Raw genomic sequence first — 26,307 nt, forward strand, 5'->3', positions numbered from 1 at the left:
CCAAACTTTCAAATAAATTCCAGTAATTTGAAATCTCTGTTTTCAGTTAATTGAACACTTACCTTTGGGGAATTGCCTTCAAATTACTTATTTAGGGTCTCCCACCCCATATTGGGGAGTGGTGTAGTCTGTAAACAAACTACCAGGAGCCCTGGACTCCCCGGGGTGCCACACTTGTATGCCTTGGCCATTGTAAGTCAGACCTAGAAATTGTAATGCAAAAGGTATTATTAACAACAGACTACCGAGAATGGTAGAGATTAACCATGTCCATGATAAATAGTATTGACCAATAATTTTACAGCAACATACGTGCCAAAATTGGGCGCCATTTTTATTGGACACATCTGTGACGACTAATGGTCAGAATATTTAACTGTGTACCAAATACCATGCTTGTATGATTCAAACAACAGTTTATACAAATTAATATACCATATACCATAATATACCATATATATGGCGGCCATTTTAAAAACATTGTTGTCACAGGACAAATATATGATAACCCTATAGTTAGGGGTCTTTAATTATGTGCCAAATGTCAAGCTAGTATGACCACAACAACAGTTTATACACAATAATGTACCAAATATATGTAAAAAAACAAGCAATGGAGGCCATTTTGAAAAATGGCCGCCATTGTTGTCACAGGACAAATCTGTGATGGCCCTATAGCCAAATATCTTCCTTAGGACATACTCTGACTGCCAACTCTCGTGCTTGTATCATCAAAGGCACAATTCTCCCAAATATTTCACCTATCTGCCATACTACAAGACCAGCCAACATACTGGGAAAATCTTGGATTTTTGCAAGTGACAAACAGACAAACAGACAGGGTTGATAACAAAACCTCCATTCACCTTCGGTGGTGGAGGTAAAAATGATTCCGGTGGTTGTATGAGCTTTCAAAGCTATGAGTAAGAACAGGTAGCAAGGATTCATATGCAAAGAAGGGGAACAGTGGATGCAATTTTCATCATGAGACAGATTCAGGAAAAGATGCAAGTTCAACACTAAAGGAAGGGAGAGAATGTGAAGCAGAAATCCAGGATAGAGTGAAGGTAAAACTGGCAAAATGGAACGAGGGTAGTGGAGTCGTTTGTGATCAAATGATACCGAGAAAATTGAAGCTTATAATGTGCACGAAAGTGAATTCACCGGTTATATATAATATGTGGTGCAGAGTAACAATATATATTAGAGAAACAATATATTAGTAACAATAACAATGTGGTGCAGAAACATGAGATTTGAGAAAAAGGGAAGTGGAGTTGCTGGAAAGGACAGAGAAATGAGAGGAGTTGCTGGGAAGGACAGAAAAATGAGAAGAGTTGCTGGAAAGGACAGAAAAATGAGAAGAGTTGCTGGAAAGGACAGAGAAATGAGAGGAGTTGCTGGAAAGGACAGAAAAATGAGAAGAGTTGCTGGAAAGGACAGAAAAATGAGAGGAGTTGCTGGAAAGGACAGAGAAATGAGAAGAGTTGCTGGAAAGGACAGAAAAATGAGAAGAGTTGCTGGAAAGGACAGAAAAATGAGTAGAGTTGCTGGAAAGGACAGAGAAATGAGAGGAGTTGCTGGAAAGGACAGAAAAATGAGAAGAGTTGCTGGAAAGGACAGAGAAATGAGAAGAGTTGCTGGAAAGGACAGAGAAATGAGAAGAGTTGCTGGAAAGGACAGAAAAATGAGAAGAGTTGCTGGAAAGGACAGAAAAATGAGTAGAGTTGCTGGAAAGGACAGAGAAATGAGAAGAGTTGCTGGAAAGGACAGAAAAATGAGAGTTGCTGGAAAGGACAGACAAATGAGAAGAGTTGCTGGAAAGGACAGAAAAATGAGAAGAGTTGCTGGAAAGGACAGAAAAATGAGAGGAGTTGCTGGAAAGGACAGAGAAATGAGAGGAGTTGCTGGAAAGGACAGAAAAATGAGAAGAGTTGCTGGAAAGGACAGAAAAATGAGAAGAGTTGCTGGAAAGGACAGAAAAATGAGTAGAGTTGCTGGAAAGGACAGAAAAATGAGAAGAGTTGCTGGAAAGGACAGAAAAATGAGGAGTTTCTGGAAAGGACAGAAATGAGAGGAGTTTCTGGAAAGGACAGAAAAATGAGAGGAGTTTCTGGAAAGGACAGAAAAATAAGAGGAGTTGCTGGAAAGGACAGAAAAATAAGAGGAGTTGCTGGAAAGGACAGAAAAATGAGGGGAGTTGCTGGAAAGGACAGAAAAATGAGAGGAGTTTCTGGAAAGGACAGAAAAATGAGAGGAGTTGCTGGAAAGGACAGAAAAATGAGAGGAGTTGCTGGAAAGGACAGAAAAATGAGAGGAGTTGCTGGAAAGGACAGACAAATGAGAAGAGTTGCTGGAAAGGACAGAAAAATGAGAGAAGTTGCTGGAAAGGACAGAAAAATAAGAGGAGTTGCTGGAAAGGACAGAAAAATGAGAGGAGTTGCTGGAAAGGACAGAAAAATGAGAAGGGTTGCTGGAAAGGACAGAAAAATAAGAGGAGTTGCTGGAAAGGACAGAGGAGAATGCTTTGGTGGATTCCAGTATCACAGAGCGGTTGAGGAATTATGAGGTACGCAAAAGGGATGGAGTTGCAAGACAAGTATCACAGAAAGGATTTGAGAAACTAGGTTGTTGTGTTTCGGGCACGTAATGTGAAAAAAAGGATGAATAATTAATCAAGAAAGCATGGAATGAGAAAATCACAGGGAAAGTATGAAGAGGACAATAGCGATTGGGATGAGAGGACAGAAGGTAATGGAGAATGTGGATCCAAGTGGCTGACCCCTAACTGTTGGGATTAAGGTGCAGAGATGAAGTAAGATCAAGTAAACACAGTTACAGTGCATTCAGAAAGTATTCAGACCCCTTCACTTTTTTCACATTTTGTTATGTTGCAGCCTTATGCTGAAATCGTTTAAATTCATTTTTTCCCTCATCAATCTACACTCAATACCCCATAATGACAAAGAGAAAACAGGATTTTAGAAAGTTTTGCAAATTTATTAAAAAGAAAATCTGAAATATCACATTGACATAAGTATTCATACCCTTTGCTATGACACTTGAAATTTAGCTCAGGTGCCTCCCATTTCTCTTGATCATCTTTGAGATATTTCTACACCTTGATTGGAGTCCACCTGTGGTAAATTAAATTGATTGGACATGATTTGGAAAGGCACACTCCTGTCTATATAAGGTCTCACAGCTGACAATGCATATCAGAGCAAAAACCAAGCCATGAGGTCGAAGGATCTGCCTGCAGAGCTCAGAGACAGGATTGTGTCGAGGCACAGATCTGGGGAAGCCTACAAAAAATTTCTGCTACATTGAAGGTTCCCAAGAGCACAGTGGCCTCCATAATTCTTAAATGGAAGAAGTTTGGAACAACCAGGCCTCTTCCTAGAGCTGGCCGCCCGGCCCAACTGAGCAATCGTGGGAGAAAGGCCTTGGTAAGAGAGGTTACCAAGAACCCGATGGTCACTGTGGCTGAGCTCCAGAGATCCTGTGTGAAAATGGGAGAAACTTCCAGAAGGTCAACCATCACTGCAACACTCCACCGACCTGGGCTTTATGGCAGAGTGGCCAGACGGAAGCCTCTCCTCAGTGAAAGACACATGAAAGCCCGCTTGGAGTTTGCAAAAAAAGCACCTACAGGACTCTCAGACTGAGAAACAAGATTCTGTGGTCTGATGAAACCAGGATTGAACTGTTTGGCTTCAGTCTGGCCACTCTGGCAGGAGTGGCCAGACGACCTCTATAATGCGGGAGAATACTGATACTGCTGCAAGGCATGGCAGTTGGTAATGAGGCAGTTGTCAGAGGATCCAACAGATACAGAAACAAGGATAAAGATTAGGTTTGGAAATGATAAAAAATATTCAGAGTGTTGAAGCTATTGGATGAGCAGTCAGGAATGCAGGTGGTTTCAGAGATGTCTTTGCAGAGGTCATTGAGGATCGTAACGGCTTCAGTTTCAGTCACAGCCTTGTTCGTGCTGGTCGAGTGGAAAAGCCCGGAGGTGTTGTGGATGTCAAAATCCCCAGGAATTTTGATTTCAGAATATGGAGAGGATGGTTGTATTTGCTCAATACAGGTAGTAATATGATCAAAGAGCTGCATGTACTCGTAATTGTCAGAGTTGGGAGAACGGTAGAGGTAGCCAATTAATTTATTGAGATTGAAGAGAGAGGCTTTGAGCCAAAGAAGTTGAAAATCGGGGTGGGAAAGTTCAAAATTGGGAAAGCGAGTGTTATAGCAGAGATATGAATAAGGATTAGGCACATACACCATCTTAGGAGCAGAAACGGTGGCAGAGGATACAGCCAGGGCACTGGAGGTGGGCGGTGGAGATGGATTCGGCAATCTGAGTCTTAGTAAGGAACAGGAGATCTGGCATCGATGATTGCAGCAGATGGTGAGTAGGATTGAGGTTGAAATGAAGACCTCGTATGTTGGAAAAGGAGAGAATGGTGGTGAGTGTGGCACCCCACCCCAAGACCTCGGATGAATTGACTGGAGCAGGATGGGAGTGTCACAACTATTTGGACCACAGTAAAATCCTGCTTCTTTTTGTTGTTGTGCATAATGAGGGAAACAGTGAAAAGAGTGGGGCGAAGGCTACAGGGAAGTTTACAGACAAACAAGAAACCAGACGACACCAACAGTGCAAACTAGCAGCCTTGGGAAGGGCCTCCCAGAATCCCGTGCTTGGTGCAGCTCCAGTTGTGAACTGGCAGAGAAGAGGATCCGAGATTATGCACCAGGTGATGAGGCAGCCTCCCAGGGTGCTAAACCCAGCTTAGGGCCTCCAGCTTTCTGGCGGCAAACCTGTGGGAACACTGACAACAATGGTACCATCTAGCAGGGACTGCAGAACCAGGAACACAACCAGTAAGGGAGAAAGAACCCTCAAAAGCTCACATCCTTCCATCCGCCAGCCTGCCCCAAAAGCTTGCAGCAGAATCGGTGTTCTGCTAGAGTATCCTAAGGGGCAGCTGGTGGAACTGCCATGGGTGGCTGAGGACAACCTATAAATAAAAGGAGATGTAGTTGGTGCTGATTTTTATAGTAAGGAAATTATGTTAGCAATCTGAAAAGAGACACTGACAATGGTACAGGTTCACATCGTCTTTTTGGGTGTGAAACAGCAAATTTTGTAGCAATAAGAACCATGCAAATGACTGGCGGTGAGGATCTTGTTAGACCTTTGGGTAAGTTGGACAGAAGGAGGGTCAAGTGAACCATCATTAATCAATTTTTGTGCCAGATGGATGGTGAAAGATAAGTCGATTGATCTGGGGCTGAACCTGCAGTCACATTAGGTCTCCTTGCATAAAACATGTTTGAGGCGTGGTAACCCAAACGAGCAGCTTCGGGCATCTTTCTCCCTAACGTCATGGACCAATGCAGGGGCGGATCCAGGAATAACAAGACGGACGGGGGGGGGGGGGGGGGGGGTGCATGAAACTATAGCGCTGGGGGGGGGATAAAGAGGGGGTATGGGGGTCCTCCCCCAGGGGAAAAAAAATTTGATCGTCAGAAACGGCATTTCGTGCGTTCTTGGAAGTTTCTGCAGTTGCTTGTGTTCTTCCCTGGTCCAACAGTTCAGCAGATTCGCACCGCCTGCACCCTCATCCTGGATCGAAGGGGGGGGGGTGCGCACCCCCTGCACCCCCCCCCCGGATCCGCCCCTGAATGATTGAAGCTATAGCATGGCACAACCTTAGGAAAATGTTAGGGATGTCAGCACATCTGATCCATCAATGAAATCGATCTGAAAATACATTTCGCAGTTTTGATGAAATGGGTGAACATGTATTTGTACATAATTTAAATAGATAAGGAAATAATTGATGACAGGAAAGGATGCTGCATATTTCCTTATTCTGGCAGGCTGAGTTGGCCTTTGGGGGGCGTCCATTAATTATGTCTGCAAAATGGTATAATTTTGCCTTCCACCTTTTCCCAATACAGTATTGACACTTTATATAGTCGGAATGTTTCATTCTTTAGACGTAGTCACAATAAAAAGTTGCAATTAGGTACTCTGCACTTGGGGAGAGGGGCGGAGCATCGTTTACGTGTCGCCACTCGCGTTTGTAAATGCCATCTCCAAAATGAATAAAATAATGAGGGAACAGAACGAGACATTCAATGAACGTTAACAGACCTGGCGGGATGCTGAGCAACAGACATTGGAAGGTAATGTGTGCTCAGCAAACATATACAAGAGCAGCTGTAATGAATCCGGATGAAGTATCGGATAATATTGTTGAAGATCATCAATGCGGTGCGAGTCCGATGACGTCACCATGAGTGAAACATTTCACTGATGAATAAACAGGACAAGGAGGCGGTTTACACTGTGTTGCTCCAAGAGAAAAGTTCAATTACCTCTAATATTTGCCGTACCTGCTCAATTGGAACAGCTGTCGGAGTGAGGAGAAGGGCGGAGATTGGAGACTGGGGGGGAAGAGATTGGAGACTGGGGGGTGAGGGGGGTTGGGGAGAGGAGACGGGTGGGGGGAGAGGAGACTGGGGGAGGGGGGGAGAGGAGACTGGGGGAGGGGACGAGGATCTTCACTAAATGTTAGAGTTCGTGGTTCGACAAAATCTAATATATGTTTTAGGTCAAAAGGTCAACATCGGCCAAAGGTCAACTATTTTTCTCGAATATCTAAAATCCTCAATTTTCATCCGGTTTACTTGAAATTTGAATAGGATTTACATATCAGCTTTTCATTTACATTTACATCTTTTTATATTTTATATGTAAATTTACATTTACAAATCATTTACAAATTTACATTTGAATAGAATTCAACCACCAACTATTTTGGAGATCAACATAGGCCAAAAGATCAACAACCTTTTCAGATTTCTAAAATCCTCAATTTTCATCCGATTGACTTAAAATTTGAATGGGATTTTCATATGAGCGAACTGAATTCAACCACCAAGTATTTTGAGGTCAACATAGGCCAAGTTTCTAAAATCCTCAATTTTCATCCAATTAACTTAATTCGAAGAAGATTTGCATGTCTGGTCACTGAATTCAATCCCCAACTAATTCTGAGGTCAACATAGGCCAAAAGGTCAACATAGGCCAAATTTCTAAAATCCTCAATTTTCATCTCACTTGAAATTTTAAGAGGATTTGCACACTAGGTCATTGAATTCAAACACAATTATTTTTGAGGTCATCATAGGCCAACAACTTATTTTAGAGATTTCGCAAGTATCGTGCTCTGCACGACATATTTAATTGTTTGTCTGTGAGTGCGATAACTCATGAATGCTTTCAGCTATCTTCGTCAAAGTTTACCTGAGGATTCCAAAGGAAAAAAATGTGGCTGTCAATGTCATTTGACTATATACGTCAAAAGTCAAGGTGACAGTGCTGTCATTTGTAATTTTTGTCTACCGCCTGACACCTCATGTTTGTCTGTCTGTATGTCAATCGCCTACAGGTCACAATTTTAAACCAATCTTCACGAAATTTCTCCAAATGATAGTTGGTCAGAAGGAAGAAACCTATTGATTTTGAGGTCCAAAGGTCAACAACTTTGTCAAATTTCTAAAATCCTCAATTTTCCTCCCATTGACTTGAAATTTGAAGTGGATTTGCACATCAGGTCACTGAATTAAACCAAAAGGTATTGAGGTCAACATAAACCAAAAGGTCAACAACTTAGTGCAGTTTCTAAAATCCTCAATTTTCATCCGATTGAATTTAAATTTGAACAGGAACAATTTGAACACCATATCAGGTCACTAAACTAAACCACCAATTATTTGAGGTCAAAGGGTCAACATAAGCCAAATTTCAAAAATAAAAGTCAATTTTCATCCATCCAATTGACTTGAAATTTGAAGATTTAATTGACTTGAATTGTTTTAGGGCTTTCGTAAGTATCATGCTCTGCATGAATTCTTTCTTGTTTTTTTCTTTGTTTATTTGTTTATGCATTTGGATCCTGCAGGAATCGGTGACCAAACTTTGCATGGCCTACTCTTTCATCCAGAGGAATGTTGAGGGCTATGTTTGGATAAAAAAATAATTGACCCCAGATAAAACCAGATAATTGGCCTTCAGACCTCGATCGAGTCTTGTGCTTATATACCGCTTGGGTTTATTTTCCCCGGGAGCGGTCGAGTAATATGTATTGTGAAGATCGTATGTTGAGGCTGTTGTGATTTGTTGTGAACAACACAAATTTAACTATTAGAGTATTTCATTGAATTACCCCAGACAAAGCCAGGTGCTTAGCTAGTAGTGAATACATCCTCATTCACTCTCTTAACATCCCCTCTGCCCCCACCCCCAACTTACCTTTCATTCTATCCTCAAACAATATCTTCATTTTATCCTTTAGATTTTCTTCTCCCACACTTCTCTGCATACGATTTTTAGATCGACATGGCCCATATATCTCTCGAAAAAGAAGTGTTTTCTGTTGCAGTCAATAACATCACTTGCTGTACACGCCTTGTGTATTCTCTGATTCCACTGTCCGAATTCTAAAAAGTAACTGTTATTGACCCTGTATGTTTGTTAATGACACTGTATTGTGCCCTGACCATTACTGCCAATTTTAGAAATGTTGGCAGCATTGGCCAGAACATACTACATTGGCAATCACATAATTGTACCATTAGCATACCAATTGTGCCATTGGTACATTGATTTGTTTTGTGAATCACAAGTGGACTACTGGAAGGTCATTTAATGGAATTCACATAAAATGAGTTCGCAGCATGGTATATTTGTTTTAGGTTGGTATACTTTCCAAAATCGATCACTTTTGTAACACAATGCTTGGCCGTGATTGAGTGAGATTATGCACAACTGCACATAAATTAAAGGTTGAAATCCACACCTGTACAATCCTGTGTCTCCCAGAGGTCAGCGCGGCAAGTGTCCCTGGCACCTTGTGCAGGCCTCACCACTCCACGTGTCCGCACCTGTAGCCCTGTACCTTTGGCCAACTGATCCCCAAAACATGCTGCATGGCATGGACCCCATTCTGACCATTCCTCCAAAAGACACTCTCCTGCAGAAGGAACAGTGGTTTAGGTTAGGTCGTCACATTGTGTCGTTATAATTATTTGGGAAGATCTGTTGAAAGACAGTCATTTTAGTACATTGACGTTTATTTGTGTTCCATGTCCAAACTTCTATATGTACTATAAAAGGAGCGGTGTGTGCGTCAGCATTGGTTGGACAGTTCACCTGACTTCATCCACAATTTCTATACTCCAGCCAAAGTACATCTTCAGAGCTGTCATATTCACAATCACCATACCCTCCCTATAAGTTTTCCCTTCAGTGTAAAATGACCAAAAGCGACAGTTAAAAGGAATTTGGGCTGATAGGCATCATGGGCCTTGTGAAGATAGGCTTCAGCAATCGAGGCAGCAGTCTGTTTATACACTGCCCAAATAACTATGTGGCATTCTCTCATGGAGGGCTTTTACTGTGGAAGTTACACAGGTCCTTGCTATTACTTCTGACTATTTTATCTTAAACTAGCACATTACCTATTGGCCAGGAACCATAAAACCCATGTCATTCATTTATAGAGGTCTTTTTTTTAGGACATCTGGGTGAGGAGGGAAGGACAGAATTGGGGTTGTGGGAGGGGGAGTGTTTTCCCCAATTACTTTGAAAGTTGCTGAAATTGTTATTCTCATAATATAGGGCAATCATGTTAAAACAACCTCAATGAATCCTTGTCTAAGCTGGAGAGCAGCTGCGTCAAAACTGATTCATGACGTCACTGGGGGGGTTGGGGCATTACAAAGTTATTTTTGTGCATTAAAAAGCTAGGATACAAGTGACACCTGGGACAGATTTTAATTATTGCACAACATATGAATCACAGTTTTGATATTATGGTGCAGAGGTATCACAATTATCTATTGAGCTGCCTACTATGGGTTTTGTTGCTGACCCTACTATAAACTGTAGGACTGGTGCTTTACAGGCAGGATGTTGTGTCAATGAGCACATTATTTGGATGGACTTGATCTAGATTCCTCGTCTGTTTGCATTAATTTGTGGCACTTAAAGATCCTAAGATGTCTCTCCTGAAGAGTAGGTGATTTATCACTAGCAGCCCAAGAAAAAAATAAATCAGCATTCCTTCCCTGACTACTGCTGGGAAGGCAAATCACCCAGTGTAAGCTTTTCCATGAGACCAACATCACCGTTTAAAAAATTCCATGCCTGAACCAGTAATTCATCATGTTGCAAATGCTCAGTTTTTTTTGTACAAAGTCGAGGCTCGTTTAAGAGCTCAGTTCTGTGACTAGCAGTTTCACGGGATTACTTTAGCCGCACATCACAGCTCGGAATGATCTTGCTGTTCTTGAGCGCAGACGCACAGGGGCGCTGCAGCCCGCCGTTGGCCACTGGAAGTTGCGGCTCCAGCATAGACGGACAATGAACAATTGATTTCGAAATCGATACTCGTTCAATCGGAAAGCCTTCAATCCGGGGGAAGCAATGTTGTAATATAAAGGGGAGAACCGTGGAGAATTCGTTGTTTTTCTACCAACGAGATCAAGTATGGATGATGGACCAAAATAACCCACACCAAACACAATTGAAGGAAACTCGATGCTCTGGTCACAAGGATATTGGATTGGATTTACGGAATCGATAACCTGAACTTCTTTGAACGGGAACAAGACCACGAACTCCAGCTCTTCTTTCAACGTTTATATTTAACTTATTCCTATTTTTTTTCCCCCAACTCCTCTATCCTCAATATTCTTCACTTGCCCTTGTTACAAATGATGAACAATCTAACCTTCCATGAGTTATAACCATTACAACTGGACCAACACACGGTAGAGCGCACACCTCCGTCAGGCTGAACAGTTTACATTTTGTATCCACCGATAACCAATGCTGATCCGGACTTGGATCTTCACCAAAATCAAATCCATTCGTCCTTGTCTCGCTCCCAATATGTCCACCAAGTTTCGTCCAATTCCATCCATAACTTTTTGAGATATCCTGCTATATGTTGGTTTTATCCCAATCAATCAATGGTGAAGAATGGTGGCCGCGTGCTGTGTGCAGGAAGGGTGTCGGAGTGAACTCCATTCAATGTACAATGTGCGCTGAGTGGGTTCATCAAAATGTAGTGGTTTGAGAGGGTCATTAACCAGTGTGGCAGCTACATTCAAATGTAAGGTGTGCACAGAGGGAGCTGCAGATGGAGGAAATGTTGAGTTGGATCTTGGAGACGGCGTGAAGCTGGAAGGTGTGAAAACATTTTGCTACCTCGGAGACATGCTGAATGGAGAAGGTGGATCAGACTCGGCAACGGTTGCTCGAGTGAGATGTGCATGGAAGAAGTTTTGGGAACTGAGTGGCATGCTGACGAGGAGGGGAGTGTCATTGAAGCTGAAGGGAAAGGTGTATGCTGCATGTGTGAGAAGTGTTATGATTTATGGGAGCGAGACATGGGTAATGAACATAGAGCAGCAACGAAGGCTGGAAAGGGTGGAAATGCGAATGGTTCGGTGGATGTGTGGAGTATCGTTGAGAGAGAGGAAGACAAATGATGAATTGCGAAAGATGATGGGAATAGAGCCTGTGATTGATGCTGTGAAGAGGAACAGGTTGAGATGGTTTGGTCATGTGTTGAGGAAGGATGAAAGTGACTGGTTGAGAAGAGTGATGGAAATTAATGTAGAAGGAAGTAGAGGACGGGGAAGACCGAGAAAGACTTGGCTAAAGATGGTCGAAGAAGAAATGCGGGCAAGGGGGTTTAACAAGGAGAGATGCAGAAAATAGGGCAAAATGGAGAAGATTGTCATGGGGACCGCAAGGCTAACCCCCGCTCTAGCTGGGAAAATGGCCTTAAAATGCCTGTTGTTGTACTCAATGGTGAAGAATCACTTAATAAATTAAATAATTCTCATATCTGAATCCATATTCATATCTTCACCAAAATCAAATCGATTCGTCCTTGTCTCACTCCCAGTTTGTCCACCAAGTTTCGTCCAAATCCGGCCATAGCTTTTTGAGATATCGTGCTATACATCGGTTTTAACCCTAGAGCCTGGTGTTGGCCTAGCGGTTCGGGTGCCGGCTTGGGATCCAAGGTTCGAATCCCGGTCGATCGCCGAATTGATGCCAGGGGGGTTGACTCGGTCTGTCATCCTTCCGAGGTCGGCAAATTGAGCACCAGTTCACTGGTAATTTCCTGTGTGTCGCAATGGGGCGACTTACAGGGTTGGTGGCAGGAAGGGCATCCGGTCGTAAAACATTGCTTCAAAAAGGGGACCAAGATGCCCGAAAAAGGCCAACCCCTGCTCTGCGGGGAAAAATGGCCTCTAAAGGTGGTTTTTTAATATCGGTTTTAACCCTATCGCTGAATGATAAAGAATCACTTAAGAAAATTATCGGATCCGGATTTATATCTTCACCAAAATTGAACCAATTCTTACTCGTCACATACCCAACATATACACCAAGTTTCGTACAAATCTGTCCATAACGTTTTGAGATATCCTGTTCACAGACAAACAGACATGGGTGAAAACATAACCTTCGCCCACCTTCAGTGGCAGAGGTAATAGAATATTAACCTGAAGCTTCAGGGGAATCTTTGAACATTCTTTTTTTCATGCACATGTGCAGCTTGGAATGTAGTGCGGTAAGTGTGCGTGTGTAAATGCAGGCAGTGTGAAATGGGAATGTTGAGCATGAGCCATAAAGTTTTGTCAGTAACAGCACAACCCGTGCAACTTGGTGGAAACCCAACGCCCAGCGTTATAATGAAGTAAGCTCGGGGGTCAAAGGGCACACATTTCCTATTAGAAAAATAAATCAGGTCGAGGCGTTTTATCGAGATTCTTGGTCGCATTTGCCATTATGGAGATTTTTTTGGGGCTTTGCACATTCCTTGGAGATGCAGTAATCAGGCCCAGCAAGGAACGAACAAGGACTTTGCTGTGACCTGGATAAATCCGGTTAACGTGGATGGATTGGGACTGTGATCCAGCACAATCACAAGTGACCATCAGGTGAGGGTTTGGCCAGAACCTTGAAGCATTTCATTGCACTGAGGCTGCACCTGTTAAAACGGAGGTCACAGCAAAGTTTCTTTGTAACAGGGGAAATGAACAAATAAACCCAAAGAATCCCAAATAAACCCAAATACCCTAAAGCCTAAATAACCCAAAGAACCCAAATAAACCCAAAGAACCCAAATAAACCCAAAGAACCCAAATAAATCCAAAGAACCAAAATAAACCCAAAGAACCCAAATAAATCCAAAGAACCCAAATAAACCCAAAGAACCAAAATAAACCCAAAGAACCAAAATAAACCCAAAGAACCAAAATAAAACCAAAGAACCAAAATAAACCCAAAGAACCCAAATAAAACCAAAATAAACCCAAAGAACCCAAATAAACCCAAAGAACCAAAATAAACCCAAAGAACCAAAATAAACCCAAAGAACCAAAATAAACCCAAAGAACCCAAATAAACCCAAAGAACCAAAATAAACCCAAAGAACCAAAATAAACCCAAAGAACCAAAATAAACCCAAAGAACCAAAATAAACCCAAAGAACCAAAATAAACCCAAAGAACCCAAATAAACCCAAAGAACCAAAATAAACCCAAAGAACCCAAATAAACCCAAAGAACCAAAATAAACCCAAAGAACCAAAATAAACCCAAAGAACCAAAATAAACCCAAAGAACCAAAATAAACCCAAAGAACCAAAATAAACCCAAACAACCCAAATAAACCCAAACAACCCAAATAATTAAACAGTTTTGGAGTGTTGCGTTAAAAAGCCATAGCCATGGTTGTGGGTTATGTTTATCCAAGTGTGCCCTAAAACAACAATACAAAGCTTCAACAAACAGCAGGCCTCTCACCTGGGCAAGGAACGTAACAAGAAGATCTCATGTCTGAATATACGCCCACCGTTATGGGGTTCGAATCCATCATGAACACCTCATAATCCAGCTCCTTCATGCTTCTCCCATCAAACTCTTCTGCTGCCCATTTGCCATCAACATCCAGCCCGTCGACCCCATTGCACCGAGCTGCTTGGGTCGGCCAGCCAGGGTCTCCATCAGCACCATCAAAAACGTGGCATGAAAGTTCCCGCCGACGAATTCCTTCTCCACACCCTCCGGCCTACCAGAAACAGGGAGCCTTCCTAAGCTTCAGCCATTTTTCACAAGTATAAACCTGCTAATTGCCTCTTTCTTTCCTTCACAACCCTTCTGCAAGTCCGTCGGTAAGATGCTTGTGCATTTTATTTCAGTAGGCCTTAGTGCTGTACTAGTCAATTAAGGCATTTAACTTCACAAACCACTCTTACATTTACTAAACTTTATCCTTGTGGCACACATGCTGCATTTATGGATCTGTCATGTTATCTTGTAAATTTACCACCGACCAAATAACGCATTTAAAAGGAGTTTCCTAAAACAGTAGTTCATTTAAGAAGGTTCTTCTCTCCCCACTGCAGTAGCTTGTAGGGTCTTATGCCGAACCACCATAGCAATATACTGTAACTGCAAATTGAAGGCCTTGCTTGCCTCGACACGGCAGTCTGACCAGTGTGATAACCGCCATCGGAAGCAAGGCCTCGCGGGGCACGGTTTGCTCTGCTCCAGCCGTGATGGACAGGGCCGGCCACCACCTCGAGGAGACACCAACTCATGCCGGGTCCGTTGCCTGCTCCCTGCGGACAGACCGATCTGCATGGTACAACATGTTTCTACCAGTCATGGAGACATTTCATCTTTTCTGCTTTTGAACTTTAACTAGAAACACAAAACTTGGTCCCATCGTGGTGTTAAAAGTAAAAGAAAGCTCTGAATGGGCGCATTTGGTGATGACATATTGTAGGGTTTTTTTGGTAACATGTTGCATGATGACGTATTACTTCATGATGACGATGTCACAGGTTATTTTTGTGAACATTGTTGTTGTGTTACAGGTTCTTTTTGTGAACATTGTTGATGTGTTACAGGTTCTTTTTGTGAACATTGTTGATGTGTTACAGGTTTTTTTGTGAACATTGTTGGTGTTACAGGTTGTTTTTGTGAACATTGTTGATATGTTACACTGTTACAGGTTGTTTTTGTGAACATTGTTGATGTGTTACAGGTTTTTTTGTGAACATTGTTGATGTGTTACAGGTTGTTTTTGTGAACATTGTTGATATGTTACACTGTTACAGGTTGTTTTTGTGAACATTGTTGTTGTGTTACAGGTTGTTTTTGTGAACATTTTTGATGTGTTACAGGTTGTTTTTGTGAACATTGTTGATGTGTTACAGGTTGTTTTGTGAACATTGTTGATGTGTTATAGGTTATTTTTGTGAACATTGTTGTGTTACAGGTTACTAGCAACAGTACCCGCCCTACGGGCGAGGCTTCAATTGGGAAGCCCAAATGAAAAGGCAAAATATCAGAAATTGAAGGTTTTTTTTATTTTAAACGATTTATATAAACATCCGTTGAATCATATCACACGCAAGTCATCAAAATCTAAAGAGTACATGGACGATCACATACCACGTACGTCTCGCGTCTCGCTCGCTCATGTTGTCCCGATATTATGATCCTTCCGCAGGTTCACCTACGGAAACCTTGTTACGACTTTTACTTCCTCTAGACAGTCACGTTCGCTCATCTTTTCGGTGCACCGGCACGAGCCGAGAACGGCCCGTGTAGGGGCTGATCCGAGGATCTCGTCAAACCGTCCGATTGGTAGTAGCGACGGGCGGTGTGTACAAAGGGCAGGGACTTAATCAACGCGAGCTGATGACTCGCGCTTGCTGGGAATTCCTCGTTCGTGGGACACTGTCTCAAGCCCCAGTCCACATCACGGATGGGGCTCAGCGTTTACCCGAGCCTGACGGTGAAGGGCAAGGTACACGCTGGCCCGTCCAGTGTAGCGCACGTGCGGCCCCGGACATCGAAGGGCATTAAACGTTCATTAAACATTAAACGTTCATTAAAGGATTATGAAACGAAAAACATTACGAAATTACGTTCACACCGTCACGTCAAACACTACCGTGAACACATACATAGTCACGACATCGTCACAATGAACGTTATGCGAACGCGAATGCTATGCGAGAGTCCAAACCTGAGAATGCTGGAGACCAAAGCTGAAATTTGGAAAACTAAATAGCCTCTTTTACTCCCAGGGGTCCCAGGATTACCCACCCAAAATATCTTTGCGATCAGTTCAGCAGTTTTAACGGTACCTTCGAACAGACAGACGGACATTTGGTGAATTGTCGTAAGATTATTGTGAACATTGTTGATGTGTTGCAGGTTCTTTTTCTGAACATTGTTGATGTGTTACAGGTTATTATTGTGAACATTGTTGATGTGTTACACGTTCATTTTGTGAACATTGTTGATGTGTTACATTTTCATTTTGTGAACATTGTTGTTGTGTTACAGGTTCTTTTTCTGAACATTGTTGTTGTATTACAGGTTATTATTGTGAACATTGTTGATGCGTTACACGTTCATTTTGTGAACATTGTTGATGTGTTACATTTTCATTTTGTGAACATTGTTGTTGTGTTACAGGTTCTTTTACTGAACATTGTTGATGTTACAGGTTGTTTTTCTGATCATTGTTGATGTATTACAGGTTGTTTTTGTGAACATTGTTGATGTGTTACAGGTTCTTTTTCTGAACATTGTTGTTGTATTACAGGTTATTATTGTGAACATTGTTGATGCGTTACACGTTCATTTTGTGAACATTGTTGATGTGTTACATTTTCATTTTGTGAACATTGTTGTTGTGTTACAGGTTCTTTTTCTGAACATTGTTGATGTGTTACAGGTTCTTTTTCTGAACATTGTTGATGTGTTCCAGGTTATTATTGTGAACATTGTTGATGTGTTACAGGTTATTATTGTGAACATTGTTGATGTGTTACACGTTCATTTTGTGAACATTGTTGATGTGTTACAGGTTCTTTTTCTGAATATTGTTGTTGTGTTACAGGTTCTTTTTCTGAACATTGTTGATGTGTTACAGGTTGTTTTTGTGAACATTGTTGATGTGTTACAGGTTCTTTTTGTGAACATTGTTGATGTGTTACAGGTTCTTTTTGTGAACATTGTAGGTGTGTTACAGGTTCTTTTTGTGAACATTGTTGATGTGTTACAGGTTGTTTTTGTGAACATTGTTGATGTGTTACAGGTTCTTTTTGTGAACATTGTTGATGTGTTACAGGTTCTTTTTGTGAACATTGTTGGTGTGTTACAGGTTCTTTTTGTGAACATTGTTGTTGTGTTACAGGTTCTTTTTGTGAACATTGTTGATGTGTTACAGGTTCTTTTTGTGAACATTGTTGGTGTGTTACAGGTTCTTTTTGTGAACATTGTTGATGTGTTACAGGTTGTTTTTGTGAACATTGTTGATGTTACAGGTTCTTTTTGTGAACATTGTTGATGTGTTACAGGTTCTTTTTGTGAACATTGTTGATGTGTTACAGGTTGTTTTTGTGAACATTTTTGATGTTGCAGATTATTTTTGTGAACATTGTTGTTGTGTTACAGGTTGTTTTTGTGAACATTTTTGATGTTACAGATTATTTTTGTGAACATTGTTGTTGTGTTACAGGTTGTTTTTGTGAACATTTTTGATGTTACAGATTATTTTTGTGAACATTGTTGATGTGTTACAGGTTATTATTGTGAACATTGTTGATGTGTTACACGTTCATTTTGTGAACATTGTTGATGTGTTACATTTTCATTTTGTGAACATTGTTGTTGTGTTACATGTTCTTTTTCTGAACATTGTTGATGTGTTAGGTTCTTTTTCTGAGCATTGTTGATGTGTTACAGGTTGTTTTTGTGAACATTGTCAAATGATGAATGACGTTTTGTGCTGACTCCATTAAAATGCTGTTTTTAATGAATAAAATTGCAGACCTCAGGCAGCTATTGTCAAACATACATTTTGTTTTTGTATCTGGAGAATCAATCGGCTTGTGGTCACATCGAGTGGCTTTAATTATAAAGTGACAGTCTGTCTTTAGAATCCAATTTTGACCAAAATTTTCAAGAGCACTCATTTGTGCTACGTCTGTGCGCTTTTGTCCGCCCAGTCACCTTTTATCCCCCATTCTCTGTCGACCGTGCTCTTCCAAGAGCCGAAACTTTTGTGTAATTAAAGTAATTTTTTTGGCTTCAATTGTTGGTTGCCTCTTTACTTATTCCTTTTGTGCCGAGTGCTTGTGTCTGGCAAAGCTTTGAAAGGCTTCACTCACCAAACCTCCTCCCACACCCCCACTTTTGCACCGAGATTTGAAGAATTCAAGAGAAAGACCACAAATCCATTCAATATGAAGAGGCTAGACATCACATCCACCAAAAACACCTTCCAACAAAACGCAGCAGTTTGTGTGTTTGTTTGACTTGTATGCACTCCTGAACAGATGGACGAGGTTTTAGGTTTCAGAGGATGCACAGGAAGGTTTTTTTTTAGTGTTTTTTTATCCTAGTCCTGGGGGTAAAAAAAACCCTAGTCCTGGGGGTTTAGGGTGGGGGAACACACCCAAATGATCTCCAGGCAAATATGTATGGCATAGTGCCATTGGTACCAGGTATTGCAAGTCACAAAAGCTACGTCAATCCTGGGAGAATGGGGGAATTATCTCATCCATAATGACTAGTTCTTTGCAAGAACTCCAATGAAAAGCTCTAAAGTCTCCAACAGCTAATTCAGCATCCCCCTCCTTTCCGAAAAACGTTTAATTCAGCATCCACAGGACATAATATATCCCCTGTTGGCACCAAATTGGATGGAAATTCTTGTGTATTTGACCGGTTGACCACATAACAAATATTACAAGGATATTGCAAACAAAATGGAAGGGCAGTCTATTAGATGTTGAAAGCAACAACATGGTGGTATCAACAAACCTTTGTTGTGAGAAAACGTTTACATATCATGGCATTCATGATGGTGGTTTGTGCGTTGGTGGTACGGTGATGACGCTGACCTGCTAAGCCACAGGAATGTGAGCAAGGTGACCAGGACCCCCAATCAGAAAGGCGACAGTGCGTTGGGCAGTCCACCGAGCAGGGCTGGTCCAGCACAGGAAGCTGTGGAAGCTAAATAAATAAAGAGGAGCAATCACGGTTAACGCTGTCACTCCGAGTGTCATCTGGACTGCTTCACTCTGATACACTACCGCTGGTGTGGTGAACATGTGCTCTCATGATCATTCACTCACCCACTCCATCCCTGTGTACAGACAAGCGACTTACAGCCAATGGAATGCATGTAAATCAACGTTACCCACTAAAGTACATGTCAACAGAGCTGAATGAGAATCTGCCCGAAAGGGATGGGAAGAGGAAAGCCACGAGCCATTCGACCGCAGCCAAATCGATGCCGCATCGCAGTTGGATAACTTCATTCAGAGTTGTGAATTAAAAGTTTGGTGCGGGAGTGAAAACATCTTCCCGGCTACGAAAAATTAATTCAAGAAAGAAAAAAAAAATTAATGGCAAGATTCAATCAAATAGTACAATGACAATGACATTATTAACCGTACACAGCACAGGTGAAAAATTGTTTAAGCAAGCACATATGATGGGAAATTACAAATGGCATCTGCGAAATATTTTATCGTTTCAAACAAAATATTTAACACGAAATTATAGATCTCTGAAAAAAAAATTCAACGCATTCAACAAGTTGCTACTCGAAAGGTGCTTGCTTACCTTTTTGTCAAAATGGCCATCTTTTGATTTTAACCCTAATGCAAAAGATTCCGACAACTGGTTTAACAAGTTGTTACAGGAAAGGTGCTTGCTTACCTTTTTGTCAAAATGGCCATCTTTTGATTTTTACCGTAATGCAAAAGATTCCGACAACTGGTTTAACAAGTTGCTACAGGAAAGGTGCTTGCTTACCTTTTTGTCAAAATGGCCATCTTTTGATTTTTACCGTAATGCAAAAGATTCCGACAACTGGTTTAACAAGTTGTTACAGGAAAGGGGCTTGCTTACCTTTTTGTCAAAATGGCCATCTTTTGATTTTACCGTAATGCAAAAGATTCCGACAACTGGTTTAACAAGTTGTTACAGGAAAGGGGCTTGCTTACCTTTTTGTCAAAATGGCCATCTTTTGATTTTTACCGTAATGCAAAAGATTCCGACAACTGGTTTAACAAGTTGTTACAGGAAAGGGGCTTGCTTACCTTTTTGTCAAAATGGCCATCTTTTGATTTTTACCGTAATGCAAAAGATTCCGACAACTGGTTTAACAAGTTGCTACAGGAAAGGTGCTTGCTTACCTTTTTGTCAAAATGGCCATCTTTTGATTTTTACCGTAATGCAAAAGATTCCGACAACTGGTTTAACAAGTTGCTACAGGAAAGGTGCTTGCTTACCTTTTTGTCAAAATGGCCATCTTTTGATTTTAACCCTAATGCAAAAGATTCCGACAACTGGTTTAACAAGTTGTTACAGGAAAGGTGCTTGCTTACCTTTTTGTCAAAATGGCCATCTTTTGATTTTTACCGTAATGCAAAAGATTCCGACAACTGGTTTAACAAGTTGCTACAGGAAAGGTGCTTGCTTACCTTTTTGTCAAAATGGCCATCTTTTGATTTTTAACGTAATGCAAAAGATTCCGACAACTGGTTTAACAAGTTGTTACAGGAAAGGGGCTTGCTTACCTTTTTGTCAAAATGGCCATCTTTTGATTTTACCGTAATGCAAAAGATTCCGACAACTGGTTTAACAAGTTGTTACAGGAAAGGGGCTTGCTTACCTTTTTGTCAAAATGGCCATCTTTTGATTTTTACCGTAATGCAAAAGATTCCGACAACTGGTTTAACAAGTTGTTACAGGAAAGGGGCTTGCTTACCTTTTTGTCAAAATGGCCATCTTTTGATTTTTACCGTAATGCAAAAGATTCCGACAACTGGTTTAACAAGTTGCTACAGGAAAGGTGCTTGCTTACCTTTTTGTCAAAATGGCCATCTTTTGATTTTTACCGTAATGCAAAAGATTCCGACAACTGGTTTAACAAGTTGCTACAGGAAAGGTGCTTGCTTACCTTTTTGTCAAAATGGCCATCTTTTGATTTTTACCGTAATGCAAAAGATTCCGACAACTGGTTTAACAAGTTGCTACAGGAAAGGTGCTTGCTTACCTTTTTGTCAAAATGGCCATCTTTTGATTTTACCGTAATGCAAAAGATTCCGACAACTGGTTTAACAAGTTGTTACAGGAAAGGGGCTTGCTTACCTTTTTGTCAAAATGGCCATCTTTTGATTTTTACCGTAATGCAAAAGATTCCGACAACTGGTTTAACAAGTTGCTACAGGAAAGGTGCTTGCTTACCTTTTTGTCAAAATGGCCATCTTTTGATTTTTACCGTAATGCAAAAGATTCCGACAACTGGTTTAACAAGTTGCTACAGGAAAGGTGCTTGCTTACCTTTTTGTCAAAATGGCCATCTTTTGATTTTACCGTAATGCAAAAGATTCCGACAACTGGTTTAACAAGTTCTACTCGAAAGGTGCTTGCTTACCTTTTTTGTCAAAATGGCCATCTTTTGATTTTACCCTGATGCAAAAGATTCTGACAACTGGTTTAACAAGTTGCTACTCCAAAGGTGTGCTTGCTTACCTTTGGTAAAAATGGCCATCTTTTGATTTTACCCTGATGCAAAAGATTCTGGCAACTGGTTTAACAAGTTTCTACTTGAAAGGTGCTTGCTTACCTTTGGTCAAAATGGCCATCTTTTGATTTTACCGTAATACAAAAGATTCCAACAACTGGTTTAACAAGTTTCTACTCGAAAGGCGCTTGCTTACCTTTTTATCAAAATGGCCATCTTTTGATTTTACCCTTAAGCAAAAGATTCTGACAACTGGTTTAACAAGTTGCTACAGGAAAGGTGCTTGCTTACCTTTTTGTCAAAATGGCCATCTTTTGATTTTACCCTGATGCAAAAGATTCTGACAACAGGTTTAACAAGTTTCTACTCCAAAGGTGTGCTTGCTTACCTTTTTGTCAAAATGGCCATCTTTTGATTTTACCCTGATGCAAAAGATTCTGGCAACTGGTTTAACAAGTTTCTACTTGAAAGGTGCTTGCTTACCTTTGGTCAAAATGGCCATCTTTTGATTTTACCGTAATACAAAAGATTCCGACAACTGGTTTAACAAGTTTCTACTCGAAAGGCGCTTGCTTACCTTTTTGTCAAAATGGCCATCTTTTGATTTTACCCTTAAGCAAAAGATTCTGACAACTGGTTTAACAAGTTGCTACTCGAAAGGTGCTTGCTTACCTTAAATGGCCATCTTTTGATTTTGCCCAAATGCAAAAGATTCCGACAACTGGTTTAACAAGTTGCTACTCGAAAGGTGCTTGCTTACCTTTTTGTCAAAATGGCCATCTTTTGATTTTACCCTGTTATGTTGCAAAAGATTCCGACAACTGGTTTAACAAAGTGCTACTGAGTTCCATCATTTGTTCCCGAGAAGTGGTGATATATTACTTTGACTGTGTAGAATTATGTGCCATCGTTTCTCACTTTTCTCCCAGAGTGCAGCACACAGGAACCCAAAGGGTGGAAAAACCTGGGGATTCTTTGGGCTGGCGAATAACTAGGATTTGCAGATTAACTTGTCGTCCCTTGCTACCTGCACCAATACATAAGAACGTTTTGCATCATCATCATCATATTTAAGGATAAGCTCATCTTCACCCTTATATGTGGGGGAGCATAAGGGATTTCGCGAGCTGATAGAAAATTACATGACAGTTCTCTTTGCCAGTGTTCGCCAAATCCAAACCATTCCTGCTATGAGCTACTCCGACACAAACAAGTCAAATTGCAATTTGTTCATCGGTCGTATTGTGCAATTTTCCCCATTGCAACTTCAGTTGGAATCCTAACGTAGGGCCTTTTCACAGTCGTACTACTATTTGGTGATAGTCTTGAATCTCGGAAAAGGCTTTTCTAATATCCTGAGGGACACTGGCTCTTTCCTGCTGATCATCAACTGTGCAAAAGTTTCAGGGGTTGTAAATTCTTTCCTTGCAACTTAACTTAAGGCATTGGTCTTCGTTTCGGATTATTGGACACCGCTCCTTTCCTATTCCATCTCCAGATGCTGCATGACGTCACCGCCGGGCACCAAAGAGGGCCTGGTGATGATGCGTGCTGAAAGGGAGTACAGTCCTGAGTTTTCACTCCGGTTTTCTTCTTCTTCTTGTTTGTTTGTTTGTTTGTCCAGGGCGATACCTCAACCATCCTTTGAGCTAGGAAGCTGAAATTTGGGCACAGGAGTGCACACATGCTTTGGCAAAAACTATTTTTAATTTTTTGTTTATTTAATCAATTGTTTATTTAATTATTATCAATTTAATAAGTTCTTATTTATCTTATTTCTCTTCTGGGCAATATCTCAGGCCCCTTTTGACCTATGAAGCTAACATTTGGACACGACAATGACAAAGTGATTTTGCTGTAAAGGGTATTTTTGATTTATTGATTAATCAATTAATCGATTAATTATTTAGTGTTTTTGCTTAATCATTAAATTAATTTTCAAAAAATACAGATTATGATGAAACACTGGTGGTTTAGGTATTCTATTAGCCAATTGATTAAGAAATTAATTATTTTACGATTTTTTATTGATTTTAATTACACAATTAATCAATCAATTATTATACACCTCTCCCTCCCAATACCGTCTCTATGAAGGCGCCCCAGCGATACCACGCTGGAGGATATTTAATTATCTATTTGGCATGGGGGCGGTGTACTTTGAATGTATCTGCACTTGTTGTTCTTTTTTCTTATGGGGCACATGGCTGTGATTATGATCACATCCTCGGCTTAGGGCGGCTGTACTGCTGAAGCAGTTCCCCCTGTAGGTTAGGGATGGAATTTGGCCATGGTGATAATTCGCTTAATCTTCGCGAAAGACACCCCGTGGGATCTTTAACGTCCACCTACTAATGCCGGCAGTACAGACGGTCAGTTTAACACTCATCCAAGAAAAGGTACACACATAATGCCTCACCCGGCCTCCGAGACACCAGGGTGACAGTTTATAGCTGGGTTGAGATTGAAACCCAGGTGAGATGGCTCAGGGGTGAGTGCGCATCCCTCCTGAGTCTAGGGCATCATGCCAGCCCTCTGCTTTAAATTATACTTACTTTCAGCATGCTGCTCATTTTCTGCCACTGCTAACCAATAATTCAGATACAGATTCAAGCCTCATTGTTTTGAGAAAAATAATTACTCTTTTGCCAAAAGCAACACATCAGTGTTAATTTATTTTATTCAAATATAACAATTTACTTTCAAACTAGGGGAAAATCCCGTCAAAATGACAGGCGTACAAAACTCAATACAACACGGAGGATTGCAATAAATACAAAGTTATGGATTACGTCTGATGAAGAATTTGCAATTAATGACCCAGTCCAATAAATTAGACTTTCCTTGGGAAGGATTAGCAGTGAGGGGAGAAATTTGTCAAAACATTGTATCTTGGTATGAGCGCATTGTAACATTAGCATGCCTCTCCCAACAGGATGGTAAGGCAATCTTTACCTTTCCCCCTGCCCCCAAACAGGATGGTAAGGCAATCTTTACCCTTCCCCTGCCCCCAAACAGGACGGTAAGGCAATCTTTACCCTTCCCCCTGCCCCCCAACAGGATGGTAAGGCAATCTTTACCTTTCCCCCTGCCCCCAAACAGGATGGTAAGGCAATCTTTACCCTTCCCCTGCCCCCAAACAGGACGGTAAGGCAATCTTTACCCTTCCCCCTGCCCCCAAACAGGACGGTAAGGCAATCTTTACCCTTTCCCCTGCCCCCAAACAGGACGGTAAGGCAATCTTTACCCTTCCCCATGCCCCCAAACAGGACGGTAAGGCAATCTTTACCCTTCCCCCTGCCCCCGAACAGGATGGTAAGGCAATCTTCACCATTCTCCTGCCCCCCAACAGGATGGTAAGGCAATCTTTACCCTTCCCCCTGCCCCCCAACAGGACGGTAAGGCAATCTTTACCTTTCCCCCTGCCCCCAAACAGGACGGTAAGGCAATCTTTACCCTTCCCCCTGCCCCAAACAGGACGGTAAGGCAATCTTTACCCTTCCCCCTGCCCCCAAACAGGACGGTAAGGCAATCTTTACCCTTCCCCCTGCCCCCAAACAGGATGGTAAGGCAATCTTCACCATTCTCCTGCCCCCCAACAGGATGGTAAGGCAATCTTTACCCTCCCCCCTGTCCCCCAACAGGACGGTAAGGCAATCTTTACCCTTCCCCCTGCCCCAAACAGGACGGTAAGGCAATCTTTACCCTTCCCCCTGCCCCCAAACAGGACGGTAAGGCAATCTTTACCCTTCCCCCTGCCCCCAAACAGGACGGTAAGGCAATCTTTACCCTTCCCCCTGCCCCCGAACAGGATGGTAAGGCAATCTTCACCATTCTCCTGCCCCCCAACAGGATGGTAAGGCAATCTTTACCCTTCCCCCTGCCCCCAAACAGGACGGTAAGGCAATCTTTACCCTTCCCCCTGCCCCCGAACAGGATGGTAAGGCAATCTTCACCATCCCCCTGCCCCCCAACAGGACGGTAAGGCAATCTTTACCCTTCCCCCTGCCCCAAACAGGACGGTAAGGCAATCTTTACCCTTCCCCCTGCCCCCAAACAGGACGGTAAGGCAATCTTTACCCTTCCCCCTGCCCCCGAACAGGATGGTAAGGCAATCTTCACCATTCTCCTGCCTCCCAACAGGACGGTAAGGCAATCTTTACCCTTCCCCCTGTCCCCCAACAGGACGGTAAGGCAATCTTTACCCTTCCCCCTGCCCCCGAACAGGATGGTAAGGCAACCTTCACCATTCTCCTGCCTCCCAACAGGACGGTAAGGCAATCTTTACCCTTCCCCCTGCCCCCAAACAGGACGGTAAGGCAATCTTTACCCTTCCCCCTGCCCCCAAACAGGACGGTAAGGCAATCTTTACCCTTCCCCCTGCCCCCAAACAGGACGATAAGGCAATCTTTACCCTTCCCCCTGCCCCCCAACAGGACGGTAAGGCAATCTTTACCCTGCCCCCGAACAAGATGGTAAGGCAACCTTCACCATTCTCCTGCCCCCCCAACAGGATGGTAAGGCAATCTTTACCCTTCTCCTGCCCCCCAACAGGATGGTAAGGCAATCTCTACCCTTCTCCTGCCCCCCAACAGGATGGTAAGGCAATCTTCACCATTCCCCTGACCCCCAAC

General features: G+C 42.0%; 1 protein-coding gene across 1 annotated transcript in view; it reads right to left on the bottom strand.

Moving 5' to 3' along the window:
- Positions 1–26,307, bottom strand: part of LOC137429512 (thrombospondin type-1 domain-containing protein 7A-like) — a 665,061-nt gene that overhangs the window by 49,245 nt on the left and 589,509 nt on the right. The window contains exons 14-17 of the mRNA XM_068119458.2: positions 19,038–19,149; positions 14,509–14,729; positions 13,912–14,176; positions 8,880–9,053 (exon numbers count right to left, since the gene is read on the bottom strand). Of these exons, the coding sequence (XP_067975559.2) occupies positions 8,880–9,053; positions 13,912–14,176; positions 14,509–14,729; positions 19,038–19,149 (772 nt within the window). The remainder of the gene's footprint in view (positions 1–8,879; positions 9,054–13,911; positions 14,177–14,508; positions 14,730–19,037; positions 19,150–26,307) is intronic.

The sequence above is a fragment of the Myxine glutinosa genome, chromosome 6, assembly GCF_964187855.1.
Source record: "Myxine glutinosa chromosome 6, kmMyxGlut1.1, whole genome shotgun sequence".
In the NCBI taxonomy this organism is placed as follows: Eukaryota; Metazoa; Chordata; class Myxini; order Myxiniformes; family Myxinidae; genus Myxine; species Myxine glutinosa.